The sequence below is a fragment of the Natrix helvetica genome (genome assembly GCF_964273705.1).
Source record: "Natrix helvetica genome assembly, chromosome: 4".
In the NCBI taxonomy this organism is placed as follows: Eukaryota; Metazoa; Chordata; class Lepidosauria; order Squamata; family Natricidae; genus Natrix; species Natrix helvetica.
The window spans coordinates 3128721-3146862 of NC_138550.1; the positions used below are offsets into that span (position 1 = coordinate 3128721).

An 18142-nucleotide genomic window follows, 5' to 3' on the forward strand; every position below is an offset into this window, starting at 1 on the left:
ATGTGACACCGTTCCTGCGCGAGCTGCACTGGCTTCCTGTGGTCTACCGAGTGCGTTTCAAGGTTTTGATTATGATCTTTAAAGCGCTTCATGGCACAGGGCCTAGTTACATGCAGGATCGCATCCTGCCCCACACATCCCTACGACCAATTCGCTCACACAGAGAGGGACTTCTCCGGGTGCCGTCCGCCAAACAGTGTCGGGGGGCGACACCCAGGAGCAGAGCCTTCTCTGTGATGGGCCCAGCCCTGTGGAATGACCTCCCCCGTGACATCAGGATTACTTCCGATCTCCGCTCCTTCCGTGTACAGCTGAAGACCCACCTCTTTCAATTATCCGGCCTGGCTCAACCGTAAATTTTTCCTTATTCCTCCTGACAGTCCTTTTAAATTTTAAATTGTGTTTTTATTAATGGGATATTTTAATGGCTGATTTTTAACATTCTTAATGTGATGTAATTTGTTACCTCCTCCGTGCATGTATGTCTTTGTATATGTGTGTATTTGGATGTTTATGTGTTTGCACATATGTCTTTATGTTTTTATATGCTCTATTGTACGCCGCCCCGAGTCCTGTGTGGAGAGGGAGCGGCTAATAAATTCAAATTTTTTTTTATTATTATTATTATTATTAAAATAAAAATAATTAAAAATAATAAATATAAAAAGAAAAGCAAACAAACAATAACTGAAAGGCGGTGGTGTTGTTTTTTCCTGCCCTCAGTTTTCTGTGTCTCTTTATGTTTCTAATTTTCAGGTAGGGCAAAAGTGACTTTTTTAGTTAGGCAAGACTACAACAAAGGTATTTATTAGTGACTTGGATACCCTTTATGGACTTTTTACTGAAAATGGGAGAAAAAATGAAATGGTGTTTTATGGATTCAGGGATTAGAAAGGGTAAAACATGTGAAGAAGGGGTTTCGGAAGGAACCTCGAAGAGGGAGGATAGACAATAAATTTATTTGTAACTGCCATAAAGAAGATAGGAAGCTACTGATTGAGATAGGTAGACAGACAGACAGACAGACAGTGTAGGTAGATAGGTAGACAGACAGACAGACAGACAGAGTAGGTAGATAGATGATAGATAGACAGATAGACAAAGTAGATGATAGATAGATAGATAGATAGATAGATAGATAGATAGATAGATAGATAGATAGATGATAGATAGATAGATAGATAGATAGATAGATAGATAGATAGATGATAGATAGATAGATAAATAGATGATAGAGATAGATAGATAGATAGATAGATAGATAGATAGATAGATAGATAGATAGATAGATGATAGATAGATAGATAGATAGATAGATAGATAGATAGATGATTGATTGATAGATAGATAGATGATAGATAGATAGATAAATAGATGATAGAGATAGATAGATAGATAGATAGATAGATAGATAGATAGATAGATGATTGATTGATAGATAGATAGATAGAGATAGATGATAGATAGATAGATAGATGATAGATAGATAGATAGATAGATAGATAGATTGATAGATAGATAGATAGATGATAGATAGATAGATAGATAGATAGATAGATAGATAGATGATTGATTGATAGATAGATAGATGATAGATAGATAGATAAATAGATGATAGAGATAGATAGATAGATAGATAGATAGATAGATAGATAGATAGATAGATAGATAGATGATTGATTGATAGATAGATAGATAGAGATAGATGATAGATAGATAGATGATAGATGATAGATAGATAGATAGATAGATAGATAGATAGATAGATGATAGATAGATAGATAGATAGATAGATAGATAGATAGATAGATAGGTAGAGACAGACAGGATAGAGATAGGTAGGTAGGTAGGTAGGTAGGTAGGTAGGTAGGTAGGTAGGTAGGTAGGTAGAAAGATAGATAGATAGATAGATAGATAGATAGATAGATAGATAGATAGATAGATAGATAGATAGATAGATGATAGATGACAGACATTGTGATCTCTGGAATTTTAAACATATTACCCACTTAGCTATATATATATTTATATAGCTTATATTTTAAGTTCCGGAGATCGCAATGTCTGTCTCTTCTTATATAACTACACCTGGAACTCAATTTTTTTTTAGGATAATTCAAGATAGATACAGATATATATATACAGGTGAAACTCAAAAAATTAGAATATCGTGCAAAAGTTCATTTATTCCAGTAATGCAACTTAAAAGGTGAAAGTAATATATGAGATAGACTCATTACACGCAAAGCAAGATAGTTCAAGCCGCAAAGGTTTCCTGAGCCTTTAAGTGGTCTCTCAGTCTGGTTCAGTAGGAATCACAATCATGGGAAAGACTGCTGACCTGACAGTTGAGCAGAAAACCATCATTGACACCCTCCATAAGGAGGGAAAGCCTCCAAAGGTCATTGCAAAAGAAGTTGGGTGTTCCCAAAGTGCTGCATCAAAGCACATTAATAGAAAGTTATGTGGAAGGGAAAAGTGTGGAAGAAAAAGGTGCACAAGCATCAGGGATGACCGCAGCCTGGAGAGGATTGTCAGGAAAAGGCCATTCAAAAGTGTTGGGGACTTTCACAAGGAGTGGACTGAGGCTGGAGTCAGTGCATCAAGAGCCTCCACACACAGGCGGATCCTGGACATGGGCTTCAAATGTCATATTCCTCTTGTCAAGCCGCTCCTCAACAACAGACAACGTCAGAAGCGCCTTACCTGGGCTAAAGAAAAACAGACCTGGTCTGTTGCTCAGTGATCCAAAATCCTCTTTTCTGATGAGAGCTGCTTTTGCATCTCATTTGGAAACCAAGGACCCAGAGCATGGAGGAAGAATGGAGAGGCACCCATTGCAAGATGCTTGAAGTCCAGTGTGAAGTTTCCACAGTCTGTGTTGATTTGGGGAGCCATGTCAATCTGCTGGTGTTGGCCCACTGTGCTTCATCAAGTCCAGGGTCAACACAGCCGTCTACCAGGAGATTTTGGAGCACTTCATGCTTCCTTCCGCAGATGAGTTTTATGGGGATGCTGACTTCATTTTTCCATCAGGACTTGGCACCTGCCCACACTGCCAAAAGCACCAAAACCTGGTTCAATGACTGTAGGATTAGTGTGCTTGATTGGCCAACAAACTCACCTGACCTAAACCCCATAGAGAATCTATGGGGCATTGCCAAGAGAAAGATGAGAGACATGAGACCGAGCAATGCAGAAGAGCTGAAGGCCGCTATTGAAGCATTCTGGTCTTCCATAAGACCTTAGCAGTGCCACAGGCTGATAGCTTCCATGCCACGCCGCATTGAGGCAGTAACTGCTGCAAAAGGGGCCCAAACCAAGTACTGAGTACATATGCATGCTTATACTTTTCAGAGGTCCGATATTGTTCTATGTACAATCCTTGTTTTATTGATTGCATGCAATATTCTAATTTTCTGAGATGGTGGATTTGGGGTTTTCATGAGCTGTATGCCATAATCATCACAATTATGACAAATCACAGCTTGAACTATCTTGCTTTGCATATAATGAGTCATATATTACTTTCACCTTTTAAGTTGCATTACTGAAATAAATGAACTTTTGCACGATATTCTAATTTTTCGAGTTTCACCTGTATATATACATTTCCTTTATCCAAGAAGAGCGACAAAGATGATTAGGGGATTGGACGCTAAAACATACAATGAACGGTTGCAGGAACTGGGTATGTCTAGTTGAATGAAAAGAAGGACTAGGGGAGACATGACAGCAGTCTTCCAATATCTCAGGGGTTGCCACAAAGAAGAGGGAGTCAAGCTATTCTCCAAGGCACCTGAGGGCAGGACAAGAAGCAATGGGTGGAAACTAATCAAGGAGAGAAGCAACCAGGAATTAAGGAGAAACTTCCTGACAGCAAGAAGAATTAAACAGTGGAACAGCTTGCCTTCAGAAGTTGCGAATGCCTCAACACTGGAAGTCTTTAAGAAAAGTCCATTGGTCTGAAATGTTATAATAGGGTTTCCTGCCTGAGCAAAGGGTTAGACTAGAAGACCTCCAAGGTCCCTTCCAACTCTCTTATTCTATTCTAATCACAAAGGTGCTTTTTCCAAAAAGGCCACTGGACTTTCTTCTTGGGAGTTTATTTTTTTTTCCTTTGACAACATTTCAATTCTTACAATACAATAGCAGACCCTAGAAGGGACCATGGAGGTCTTCTAGTCCAACCCCCTGCCTAGGCAGGAAACCCTATACCGTTTCAGACAAACAGCTATCCAACATCATCTTAAGAACCTCCAGTGTTGGGGCATTCACAACTTCTGGAGGCAACTTCTGTTCCACGGATTAATTGTTCTAACTGTCAGGAAATTTCTCCTTAGTTCTAAATTGCTTCTCTCCTTGATTAGTTTCCACCCATTGCTTCTTGTTCTACCCTCAGGTGCCTTGGAGAAAAAAGCTACTTTAGACAGATCTGGGAGCAGGACTAGCTTAGCAACAAGCACGATGTACTACCATACATGGTGGACATGCGAGGAGGCAAAAAAATCTGGGATAAAATCAAAAACTGGTTGGAAGCTATAACAGGAACCATATAGATTGGAAGCCGGAGACATTTTCATTAGACATAACCACAACAAAATACAACAACGAGACTCTATACCTAATTCTACATATCATCTCAGCGGCTAGAAAAGCATATGTGCAGAAATGGAATGAATAACAGAATACCGAACGAGGATGGGATAATACGGAAGATCTTAGAATGCGCAGAGATGGACAAATTGACTAAGGAAATTCAAGGAAAGGAGGAAACTGAGCACTATTTAATTTGGGGGAAATGGTACAAATGGCTGGATGATAGAAACAGGGAATAAGAATCTAAAATAATGTAGTTTGTATTATAGAAGAAGTAGGAATTAGTGATAAGAAGGTAGGAAAAGTAGGATTTACAGAAGTAGAAAAAGTTACTTATTAGTAGAAAAGCAATAAAGACTGTCTGATACAAATAACCAAATAGAGACTGATAAGCAAAAAGAGTAAGAAATAATAGGATGATAAGCGTAAAAATATATAGAGATGGATTGAGGGGGGGGGGAAATGTTTGCAAAGATGCACCGAGAGATATCTACTGTAAGAAGGAAAGGGAAGTTCCAATGTTGCATGTAAGGGTTGTGTATGTTTTTGTTAATGTGTATAATTGTTTATAATAAAACATTTATAGATATAAAAAAGAAGAAGCACAAAGTGGAGAAATGGGCCAGTTTCATGACCCACATTGGGAGTTCGCTGAGCATATGGGGCTCCCCATACAGAGCTTCTAAGGTTGCTGGACAGAGCTGGGCTGCCTCCTTTCTCGCGAACCAACTCTGACCTCCTGTGGTCACAACTGCAAATCGTCGTGTCGGCATCGAGATGTTTTGTTGAAGCCTCAGCCGTAGACGGATATTTCAGCGTCTGGTCAGAGCGGTGACATTATTATTGTACTCCAATAAAGGAGAATATTTTGTAGGTTGGGGTTGAAATGAGGATTCCTTGGTGTTCTCTGAGCTTGGTGGTTTTCTTGCAGACGTTTCATGACCCATCTCAGAAACATCATCCGTGCTAGAACGAAGGGAGAGTTGGAGGAGGAAGAGGAAGAGGAGGATTATGACTGTGAATGTGGAAACAGTCCACATTCTTGGTGTTCTCTGAACTTTGTGGTTTTCTTGCAGATGTTTCATTACCTCACTAGATAATGCCATCAGTGCTGTTAGGTAGCAGGACTACCACTGATGATGTTACCTAGTTTGGGTAGAGCACTGTCCTTTCTCCCCCCTCCTCCAACCCCATTCCCTTGTAGCACTGATGATGTTAGCTAGTTGGGTCATGAAACGTCTGCAAGAAATCAACCAAGCTCAGAGAGCACCAAGGACCCCACAGCCATTTTCCTTCTCCTCCTCCTCTGCAATTCCCACTCCCTTTAAGAACTGATGATGTTCCTTAGTTTGGTAATGAAACGTCTGCAATAAAACTGATAGCTCAGAGAGCACCAAGGATCCCTCAGATTATTGTATGCAGAGAGCTGGGAAGATTCAGCACTATCCACTAGGAAGGAATGTTGGCAAAGCTGAAAGATTTTTGGGGAGAGATGGGTAAATTTGATTTCTCGGATCAGAGAAAATAACAATAACAGAATAACAGAGTTGGAAGGGATCTTGGAGGTCTTCTAGTCCAACCCCCTGCTCAAGCAGGAAACCCCTAGAGAGTCACAGAGTATCTCGGGCAGACTTTCAAATCTTTTTAAAAATAATTTTAAAAAATGAAATGCAGGACTAGCCAGGCGTTGTTGAGATGATAACACAGCATGTTGAAAAATGCATGGACGGGGAAAGAATGCAGCGGGTGCGTTTCTTATCATATCCCATTGTCAGAATCACTTATGTGAGATGGGAGATTATACAAAATGAATGAATACAACAATAATATTGGAGAAAGGAGCTTCACAGGTATACTGCAGCTGCACATGGAAGCTCTATCAGTTTATTCTTCATTCCCAAAAGCAGAGGTCAAATTGTTGTTGATGATGATTGATTGTGGCGGTGGCTCATAATGTTGAATATTGTTACTATCTCAACGCCCAATTAAACTATTTTCCACACCAGCCTACATTTCCCAAAAACCCCTAGTACATCCCTAGCAGCTCGACCAATAGGAAGCATAGAACGATCATGAACGCCTATCCGCGCCAGAGAGCCGCCGGCTCTCAAACATCAACTACATTTCCCAGCGTGGCTCGCGGCCGATTCCGTCCACGTGACGCCAGCGGGCCAATGACGAGCGGCAGAGCAGCCCTATACTCCTCTGCGCCGGCGGAAGCCGCCTCTTTTTCGCCAGAGCGGCGCGGCTCAAGATGGCGGTACAGATCTCCAAGAAGCGAAAGGTGAGGCTTTTCGGAGGCCTTGCGGAGCCTTATGGCGGGGCGGCGGGGAAAGAAATACGGGCCGGAGAAGGCCCGGCGGGTCGAGCGGCGGGACGGGGCTGGCTAGGTGGGCCTGTGCGACGGCGGGACTCACGGATGGGAGTGGATTGAGGCTGAGCCATCTCTCCGCGGCTCCGGCCCAAATTCTCGTTGGGTCTGGCTGGGACGAGAAGGCAGCGGGAGTCGAGGCTAGACGGGCCGGCCGAGACCGGAAGCTGCCCGGTAGCTTAGAGCTGATCTATCTTAGCACGTGCTTATGCCTAAGCATTATTATATGACTGCAAAATGGGATCTGTTTTTCTCCACAACAGCCCTGCCAGGTAGTCTGTGGTTTGCTTAGAGCAGGGGTCTCCAAGCTTGGCCACCTGAGCTAGAGAGTGGTTGAACCTGGGCCAGCTTCAACAACAGCCTTGTGAGGAAGGCTAGGCGGAGACAGAGGCACTGGGGGGGGGGGTGTTTCTAAAGTCCTGGATAGGCTGGGGGATTCTGGGAGTTGGAGTCCCCGCATCTTAAAAAAAGTTGCCAAGATTGGAAAACTGTTCCTTTAGGAGCAAGGTCGTTTCTATAGTCAGTTTTTCCCTACAGCCCTGTGAAATGGGGCTAGGCTAAGAGTGCCAGCCCAAAAGTCCCCATGGAGCCACATCTGCAGCTGAAGGAGGGACTCGAACCTGGGTCTCTCCGCTACCAGGCCAGCATTGAAACGCTGTCTTGCAGTTGAAATATTGGTCTGGCGCTGGAGAGGCCAAGGTTTTGCGTGTTGGGGGCGGACCCACAACCATCTTTGGCCCAGCCACAACACGCAACCCAGCTTTGGGTGCTGGGGGCAGACACGCAACTCCTGCCCCCATCACACCCAGATTTGGGTACGTGGGCAGAAAACGCAACCCCTGCTCTGACACACACACAACACACATGCACAAAGAGAGCAACAGGGAATGGGGACTTAGTTTCTGCCTTAAATGACGGGTAATTCGCCTGCACTGCTCCTGTATTTGGGACACTGCAACCGTCGTAAATATGAACCCGTTGCCAAGTGTCTCGGTTTTGATCATACGACTAGGGAGAGGCTGAAAAAGTTGTGTGAAAAAGGGATCCTAAGTCACTTGTTTCAGTGCCTTGTAGTTTTGAACGGTTGCTAAACGAACTATTGTAAATGGAGGAATATCCCTGTCCTTGTAATTGCTATGGATGGGTCTGGGGCCTCCGGTATTAAGCATTAGGTGACCCTCCCCATTTCCAAGGTAGCAGCTTCCATTGAAGGCTTTGCATTGCTGTTGGGGCGGGGCCTGCGTTGCTTTGTGCCTCTACTTATTGTGGGTTGACGAGGTTGTGCTTGGCCTCATATCTCACCCTTTTGTGTTTTGTTTCCAGTTTGTGGCCGATGGCATCTTCAAAGCCGAACTGAACGAGTTTTTGACTCGGGAGCTGGCTGAAGATGGCTACTCCGGGGTGGAAGTCCGTGTTACCCCAACCAGGACCGAAATCATCATCCTTGCTACCAGGTCATTTGGTCCTGCTGTCACATACATACATACATACGCTGAAACTCTGTGGATTAGCTCTTCCCCCACTTATCTGAAGAAACGTCCTTGGGAGCAGCAGGCACCTTCATTTTTACTGTGGTTATTAATCTGTTAGTTAGCCTTACTAGCGGGTGGAGATGGGACCCTGAGCAGGGCTTCTGTCCCAAATCTTACAGGGTGGGCAAATTTATTTTGAAGTAGGTAGTTATCAACATCATCGTGGCTAAGACTCTGAGCTTATCGATCAGAAAGGTCGGTGGTTCAAATCCCTAGCGCCACGTAACGGAGTGAGCTCCCGATACTTCTCCCAGCTTCTGCCAACCTAGCAGTTCGAAAGCATGTAAAAATGCAAGTAGAAAAATAGGGACTACTTTGATGGGAAGGGAATAGTGTTCCGTGTGCCTTTGGCGTTGAGTCATGCCGGCCACATGACCACGGAGACGTCTTCGGACAGCGCTGGCTCTTCGGCTTTTAAACTGAGATGAGCACCGCCCCCTAGAGTCAGGAACGACTCGCACAGATGTGCGAAGGGAACCTTTAGCTTTTAGTCTTCAATATAATCAGATCTGAACTACACAAGGCTGGATAAAGTTAATACATGGCCAAGTCTAGAGGAACCCACGTCTAAGCCAGACTAAAACCTTTTGTGGCTGGTCATCAGATCAGGGCTCTGTAGCACACTTCCTAACTGACAACTTTTATTAAAAGTCAAAAGTTATCCACTCACAAAAACATATAAAATTTTACTCAGAAAAGGTGCTACCGGAAACACGCTGGTTTGCCACTGCAGACTTTTCAGTATCTACCTGCAATGGATGGTCTTCAGCCAGTCAATTGCAGTAGTCCAGACATGAGATGCCAAGGATATTGAGTGTTTGTGTGTCCAAAAAAGTTCACAGCTAGTGTACCAAATGTTGTTTTGGAAGGTTCTGAGACGCTGGAAAAAAATAATAATCAAAAGCTGCATGCCTGTTTGGAAGCCCAAGAAATCCCTTCTGTGATGATACGATGACGAGTCAGAAACGGCCTCCTCCTGCCCGGGCTCAGCGATACTGTGCCACGTTCTGTGGCCTTGTGTTGGTGGCTTTGGGCAAAGGAGGAGGTCCGGTCATTGGATGAACAAGAGGCATTTGTCTGAGAAGGGAAGCGACAATTTCCATTCAGAAGTTGGCAACCAATGCATCTATTTTAAGGCAGACATTGTATGATCCTTCTCCCTGCAGCAGTTAGTAGCTGAGCTGCTGCAATTTTTTTACTACTGGTAGTTGCTTCTCTTGAACAGTCTTGAAGGATCGCCCACAAATAACAGGTATTTGTAGGACTCTCGCTGGCTTGTGAGCTGAGTGTTCTCTTAAGTAGGTAGGCAGTAGATGAACAGAGAGATAGATGGATGTAGATTGATAAATAAATATGATGAATGGATGTAGTCCTTCACTTATGACTGGCCGCTTAGTGGCTGTCTATCTCTTCCCACTTATGACTATAACCATGTTGCTTGTATCTTTACAATGCTCATTATTAACCTATGATTATCACTTAAGTGTTGTATCTTATCATTCTTGATGAATGTATTCTATTTTATTTTTCTTTATGTACAGAGAGCATATGCACCAAAGACAAGTTCCTTGTGTGTCCAATCACACTTGGCCGATAAAGAATTCTATTCTATTCTTTTCAGATTTCTTATTCTATTCTATTCCAGTTTCTTCTATTCTATTTTACAAACGGCCCTCCCCACATACCGTATTTTTCGGAGTATAAGAAGCCCCGAGATTTTGAAGAAGCAAATTTTTAAAAAAAGGTTTTTGCATTCTGCAGACCTCCCAAAAACGGGCCTGTTTTTTGTCCAAAAAAGGGCATGCTTAGCCTTTAGGAGGCTTATAGAGTGCTCCTGGGGGGCTGAAGGAAACAGGTGCGTCTTATACTCCAAAAAATACGGTAGGTTCCAAAAGATGCTAAGCAACTGGCCTGCATATTTGACTGCTAGCAACATCCTGCAGTCACATAAATGTACTGTGATTTTTGCTGAAAAACCAGCATTTATCTCTGGGTTTAGGCAGCAACGACCCAAAGCGAACCGTGAACTTGCTTAATGAGCATTGCAAAAGTCGTCATATTGGATCAGTCAAGTATGTGATGACCCAATTTCCAACCCTGATAGGCAGGTATATAACAGGTAGCTTTAGTCAAAGAGAATATAAGTACGACTTAATTTTAGATGTACACCGTTAGTTGGAATCGAGCAAAAGTGATTGACTTTGTGAACTCCTCCTGAGAAAAAGTTGGATCGAATCAGATAATTATTCCAATAGCAGTGAAATGCAGGCTAGATTTAATATATATATATATATATATATATTATATATATATGAAATGTTCAAAGTTAACTGGTGGAATTTGAGCTAATGCCAATCTGTGTCTTTTTGCATTTCAGAACTCAGAACGTTCTGGGAGAGAAAGGACGCCGGATTCGCGAGCTGACGGCTGTAGTTCAGAAGCGGTTTGGCTTCCCGGAGGCCAGTGTGGAGGTAACGGGGGTCCCTGTGCTGGCTGGGGCATTCTGGGAGTTGAAGTCCACCCCTTTTCAAACTTGCCAAATGTGGGAGGAAAAACCCTGCCTTAGCACTTATCTTCCCTTCAGTGACGATACGATGACGAGTCAGAAATGGACGTCCTCTTGCTCGGAGCCAACAGCCTGGGGCCACGTTCTGTGGCGCCTTGCTGGTTAACTCTGACAAGGGTGCCCTACTCACTGGATGAACTAGAGGCATTTGTCTGAGAAGGGACAGGCAGGATTTCTTCTTCAGGTGAATTTGAAAGCCTCAAGCAATTCAGCCATGGGCTTTTAATGGGCTGTTTACAGGTTGCAGGAACTGGGTATGTCTAGTTGAATGAAAAGAAGGACTAGGGGAGACATGATAGCAGTCTTCCAATATCTCAAAGAAGAGGGAGACCAGCTATTCTCCAAGGCATCTGAGGGTAGAACAAGAAGCAATGGGTGGAAACTATTCCAGGAGAAAAGCAACCTAGAACTGAGGAGAAATTTCCTGACAGTTAGAACAATTAATCAATGGAACAGAAGTTGCCTCCAGAAGTTGTGAATGCCCCAACACTGGAAGTCTTTAAGAAGATGTTGGATAGCCATTTGTCTGAAACGGTATAGGGTTTCCTGTCTAGGCAGGGGGTTGGACTAGAAGACCTCCAAGGTCCCTTCCAACTCTGCTATTCTCTATTCTAGTCCTCGATTTAATGACTACAATTGAGCCCAAAATTTCTGTTCTTAAGAGAGATATTTGCGAAGTGAGCTTTGGCCCATTTTACAACCTTTCCTGCCACAGCCATTAAATGAATCAATGCAGTTGTTAAGTTAGTAGCACGGTCGGTCAGTGAATCTGGCTTTCCCGTTGACTCCACTGGTCAGAAGGTCACAAGATGGGATCATGTGACTCCAGGACACAGTAACGGTCATAAGTATGAGCCAATTGGCAAGCTCCTGAATTTTGATCATCTGACCCTGGGCGTGTTGCAAAGATGCTGAAAAGCGGTCATAAGTCACTTTTTTCAGTGCCGTTTGAATGGTCACTAAACGAACTGTTGTAAGTTGAGGACTTCCCGTATTGTCTTACGTGTCGGTTGTGTGCTGAGTGTTGGATTTAAAAGGCATTGAAAACCTCTCCGCTGTTGGAGGAAGCTAAAAATTCTTTACAGATAATCCTCAACTTAAAACAGTTCACTTAATGACCGAAGTCACAGCGTCATGGGACAAAAATGTATTTATGACTGTTACTCACACTTTGTGCAAAATGGCCATAAGACATTCTTTTTCAATGCCACTGCAACTGTCACTTTTGTTTTGTTAACTCCTCCTTCCTGTGACATGTTTGTGAAGCATGTTTGGTAAGGTAATGATGATTTAATAGTGGACCAGCTGCCGTAAGGCTGTAAACTTGAGATGATGCAATGAGAATTGAATCAGCAGGGTTACTGTCACTTTAAGAGGCTGTCTATATAAGAGAGGCCCTATGAGGGCGGCTTCCCTGTTATAGTTGAAGGTTGATTGATTGCCTGGCTTAGCCTACTACGTGTACGTATATACTGTATATCTATGCCTTGTAGATAAACCACTGTTTGAAAGACAACACCTCTACTGTATTTTACTCCTGGGTTGTCTCAAAATAGTAAGTCACACTATGCACACTCTGACAATGTTGCGCTCTCTCTCGCAGCTCTATGCCGAGAAGGTGGCCACCCGAGGACTGTGCGCCATCGCCCAGGCCGAATCCCTCCGGTACAAGCTTTTGGGGGGCCTTGCCGTGCGTAGGTGAGCATCCGAGCTCTCTGTTTTAATTGTCTTCATCTAGTACCGTATTTTTCGGAGTATAAGACGCACCAAGATTCTGAAGAGGCAAATTTAAAAAAAACGTTTTTGCACTCTGCAGACCTCCCGAAAATGGGCCTTTTTTTTTTTAAAGGGCATGAATAGCCTTTAGGAGGCTTGTAGAGTGCTCCTGGGGGGTGGGCGCCCCCCGAAAACGTGCCTGTTTCCCCCCCCCCACAAATAGGTTATGTATAGCCTTTAGGAGGCTTATAGAGTGCTGGGGGGGGGGGCAAAATTGAGCAAAAGGCCTGTTTCCCACTCATTTCTGCCCCCCCCCAGCCCCCCAGGAGTACCTCCTAAAGGCTATGCACGGTCATTTTGGTGAAGGGGGCGGGGTTTCTGGAGCCAAAAAAAAATGCTGTACTCAGTGTATAAGATGCACCCAGGTTTTCAGCCTCTTTGAGGGAAAAAGGTGTGTCTTATACTCCAAAAAATACAGTTAACTTTTTGTGCAGCTTCAGCATGGTGGACTTCTCCCTTGGTCTTCAGCAAAGACACGGCTGTGGTGTCCAATGGACATAGCAGTGGCTTCTTTTAAACGTTGTGTTGCTGTGTGCTTAAGGAAGAAGCCTGCCACCCTTCTTCGGGGTCTCATCGCTAAAGACGGAGCTGTTCTTGAGCGCCCAAGAAATCCCTTCTGTGATGATACGATGACGAGTCAGAAACGGCCTCCTCCTGCCCAGGCTCAGCGATACTGTGCCACGTTCTGTGGCCCTGTGTTGGTGGCTTTGGGTAAAGGAGGAGGTCCGGTCATTGGATGAACAAGAGGCATTTGTCTGAGAAGGGAAGCTCTTGAAAAGACTCTGTTGCTTGCGTTGAAATTTAATTAATTGATTTTTGTTAATAGTTTTGGGAAATGTTTGACCAGCCCCATGCAATTTAGACAACACTAAACCAAATTCCTGGGACGCGGTGGCTCAGTGGCTAAGACGCTGAGCTTGTTGATCAGAAAGGTCGCCAGTTTGGAGGTTTGAATTCCTAGCGCCGCGTAACGGAGGGAGCTCCCGTGGCTTGTCTGCCAACTTAGCAGTTCAAAAGCATGTAAAAAAAATGCAAGTAGAAACATAGGAACCACCTTTGATGGGAAGGGAACAGCGTTCCGTGTGCCTTCGGCGTTGAGTCATACCGGCCACATAACCACGGAGACGTTTTCAGACAGCGCTGGCTCTTCAGCTTGGAAACGGAGATGAGCACCGCCCCCTAGAGTCAGGAACGATTAGCACATATGTGCAAGGGGAACCTTTACCTTTTAAACCAAATTCTCCCTGGTCATGGTAGATGCCCTCTATCAGTGGGGCAAAATGACTACCACCAAAGTGCGATTTGTGGGGCTGAAAAACTATCTATCCAACAAATAATAGTGTCAAAAACAAATCCTATAATGGAGATTTTGCTGATTACATAGTTGCGACAAATGAACTAAAATTTTATACTTGCAACTTAGATGTGCTTGTGATCTTTCTGTTAAACGTTCAGATTTTTGCACTCTCTGTTTGGTATTTGACCTCTGCCTTCCTTTTTGCTGAAATACAGTGTGAATAAATGTGAACCTACGTGATCAATTTTAAATTTGAGTGAATCACACTTTAAAGAGCCTCCCGACTTTTGTGCTTCTCTATCTCAGTCGTCCCAAGTTCTCACTGGTGTGTTCTATCTATGCGCAGGGCGTGTTACGGCGTCCTCCGTTTCATCATGGAAAGCGGAGCCAAGGGTTGCGAAGTGGTGGTGTCGGGCAAACTCCGGGGCCAGCGTGCCAAGTCCATGAAGTTTGTGGATGGGTTGATGATCCACAGTGGGGACCCCGTCAACTACTACGTGGACACTGCCGTGCGCCATGTCCTCCTCAGGCAGGGTAAGGCGAGGGCGGCCTCCAAACAGCTCCCTTCGGGTCAAGTTTTGGAAGCCCCCAGCCCCTTCTTTTTCCTGGTGGGCACTGCCCTGAGGAGCCTTTGCTGAGCTACTGTCAGGGGCAAACAACATGAGGATTTGTTGAGTTCAAATAATGGAAGAATTTATTATTGCTACTATATAGGTAGTTCTATACTTACAACTAGATTTAGCAATACCTCTTAGACTTATATACCGCTTTACAGCTTTACAGCCCTCTGTAAGCGGTTTATGGAGTTAGCCTATTGCCCCCAATAATCTGGGTCCTCATTTTTCCTTCCTTCCTCTCGTAAGTGGTTTACAGAGTCAACCTATTGCCCCCAACAATGTCATTTTCCTTCCTTCCTTCCTTCCTTCCTTCCTTCCTTCCTTCCTTCCTTCCTTCCTTCCTTCCTTCCTAAGGGGTTTACAGAGTCACCCTATTGCCCCCAACAATCTCATTTTCCTTCCTTCCTTCCTTCCTTCCTTCCTTCCTTCCTTCCTTCCTTCCTAAGGGGTTTACAGAGTCAACCTATTGCTCCCAACAATCTGGGTCCTCATTTTCCCTCCCTCCCTCCCTTTCTAAATGGTTTACAGAGTTAGCCTCTTTCCCCCAACAATCTGGGTCCTCCTTTTGCCAACCTCAGAAGGACGGAAAGCTGAGTCAACCTGGAGACGGTCAGGATCAAATTGCAGGCAGTGGGCAGAGTTTCCTTGCAATGCCGCATTCTCACCACTGCCGCTATCACGGCACGCGCATTTGAGCCCAAAATTTCTGTCGCCAAGCAAGACAGTTAAATGAATTTCCCCCCCATCTTACAATCTTTCTTCTCTCAGTTGAAACTTTGATTTTGGCTTTTACCGATTAGATAGATTGGTTGTTATAGACACGGATAGTTAATACGATCACGTAAAAGTAAAAAGTTGAGAAGTTTATGCCTTATTCTACTGTACCAAAGAAAGTTGGAAGTCACTGCCTTTTTTCTTCCTTTCCTCCCTTTTCCCTCCCCTACTTTTCTTACTATTTACTTCTGTATTTTCTTTTTATGTTATACTAGCCGATAACGCGATGTTGCCCGAGTATTTATTTATAGGGGGGAAATGTCCGGACCGAATGTAATTTCTAATGTTGGGATTCTCCCCCCTGTGGAATACTGTGAAGCTGTTACCATGGCAATTCCACTGCACTGTACAGTAGAATCCATTTTACGGCAGTACAGTAGAAGCCGTTTTAAGACACAACAGGCTGTATCTTAACAAAATACAAACCCCAAGGGGCGTTAGGGTTGTCTTACCTCACAGTCTTTGTTTCCAGAGAGTAAGTCATCTGTGTACCAAGTTTGGTTGAAATTGCTCCAGGTGTTCCAGAATTATGCTGGGACACACACACGGAAACACACACACACACACACTCACACGGGTTAACTATTATAAACTAATAAAATTATTTACAAAAAAAATTTATCAAGGGAGGGGCCCCTGTGAAGAAAGGGCCCACCGCACGGTGGAGTGAGGGGGGCAGCCTCCTCCCTTGCAGTTCACCTCTTCTCCCCACAACCTTTGGGGTCCAGCCCCTGTCATCCTGAGCTTGCAGGGCCAAGTGATCCTGCCTCAATGCCTCCCTTTTCTTGGTTTGCAGGTGTGCTGGGTATTAAGGTGAAGATCATGTTGCCCTGGGATCCCAGTGGAAAGATTGGTCCCAAGAAGCCCCTGCCGGACCACGTCAGCATCGTGGAGCCCAAAGAGGAGATTCTGCCCACCACCCCCATCTCGGAGCAGAAGGGCACCAAGCCAGAGCAGCCGCCGATGCCCCAGCCTGTGCCCACAGCGTAAGAGGTAAGGCCCTGAGAAGGATAAACTGAAAAGAAACCTTGCGGGGCTGCTCTCTGAGCCAGATGGTTTCCTTTCAGGCGTTTCATGACCCAACCACGTAATATCATCAGTGCTAGAAGGGGGAGAGGAGGAGAAAGAGGACTGTAGGGTCCTTGGTGCTCTCTGAGCTTGGTTGTTTTCTTGCAGACGTTTCATGACCCAACTAGGTAACCTCATCAGTGCTAATAAGGGAGTGGAGTTTGCAGAGAAGAGGAGGAGGAGGACTGCGGGGACCTTGGTCTCTCTGAGTTTGGTGGTTTTTCTTATAGACGTTTCATGACCCAACTACGGAACATTGTCAGTGTTAGAAGGGAGGGGGGAGAAAGGACTGTGGTGCCCTTGCTGCTTTTTTAAAGCTTGGTTGCTTTCTTGCAGGCGTTTCATGACCCAGCTAGGTAACCTCATCAGTGCTAGAAAGGAACGGGGTTTTTGCTCTCTAAGAGCAAGCTACCTGAATATAAAGGGAACAAATCCCACTCCCTTCTATGAGTGAAGATGTTCCCTAGTTGGGTCATGCAACATCTGCAAGGAAACAGCCCAGCTCAGAGAGCACCCAGGACCCCACAGTCGTCGCCCTCCTCTTTTTCTTCTTCCTCCTCCTCCTCCTCCTCCTCCTCCTCCTCCTCCTCCTCCTCCTCCTCCTCCTCCTCCTCCTCCTCCTCCTCCTCCTCCTCCTCCTCCTCCTCACTTCTTTCCCCTCCTCCTCTATAAACCCCACTCTCTCCTAACACTGAAGATGTTCCCTAGTTGGGTCATGAAACATCTGCAAGAAAACAACTAACCTCAGAGAGCACCAAGGACCTCACAGTTCAACCCTGAACCTATAGAGTTTCTCTTCTATAGGCATAAGTCCCCCTTTCCAGATAAAAGACCCGATTTAAATTGTTATGGGTCTTTGTTTACCCCAGAATATGGCTTGAAATTAGCGTTGGTGGTTTTAGCATCGGTATTCGTTGACTGGCTTCTGAGCCCATATTAATGGGAAGATTTGCTATTCACAAATGGTCAATTTATTATTATTATTCTCCAACCTGATGGTCTTTTCTGTGTGGTTCCCATCAGTAGCCACACATGGACCTCTTGAGGGCACCAGTTTAGGGGGAAGCAAGTTACAGGGGTGTTATTGGCTGCATGTCATTCCGAAAGAATTAAAACAATTTGTATTTCTGGAAGAATAAAAATAGGTCTTGCCTCCCTCCCCAAGATTTCTTTTTACTCCCTGATACATTTTTTTTTCTTTTCCTTGCAGGTTTTTGATTTAAAACCTTGGAAGTTCTATTAAACAAAAACATCTCTTAATAAAATTTTTAAAAGCCAACAAGAAATGTTCTTTCTTTTACCGGCTCTCAGGACTGAGAGCTTATCCATCAAAAACCTAGTTTTAATTCTTCCCAAATCAAATTGTCCGAAGACGTCTCTGTGGTCATGTGGCCGGAATGACTCAACGCCGAAGGCGCACGGAACGCTGTTTTCTACTTGCATTTTTTACGTGCTTCCGAACTGCTAAGTTGGCAGAAGCTGGTGCAAGTAAAGGGAGCTCACTCCATTACGCGACGCTGGGGACTCGAACTGCCGAACCTT

The 18142-nt window shown here is 44.4% G+C and overlaps 1 protein-coding gene across 1 annotated transcript; it reads left to right on the top strand.

Moving 5' to 3' along the window:
• The first annotated feature begins 6732 nt into the window (after positions 1–6732).
• RPS3 (ribosomal protein S3) lies at positions 6733–17886 on the top strand. The gene is made up of 7 exons (XM_081952901.1): positions 6733–6883; positions 8294–8424; positions 10880–10973; positions 12672–12766; positions 14488–14675; positions 16329–16525; positions 17811–17886. Exons 1-6 carry the CDS (start codon positions 6854–6856, stop codon positions 16520–16522), a joined length of 732 nt encoding a protein of 243 aa, XP_081809027.1. The 5' UTR covers positions 6733–6853; the 3' UTR covers positions 16523–16525; positions 17811–17886.
• Positions 17887–18142: the final 256 nt, after the last annotated feature.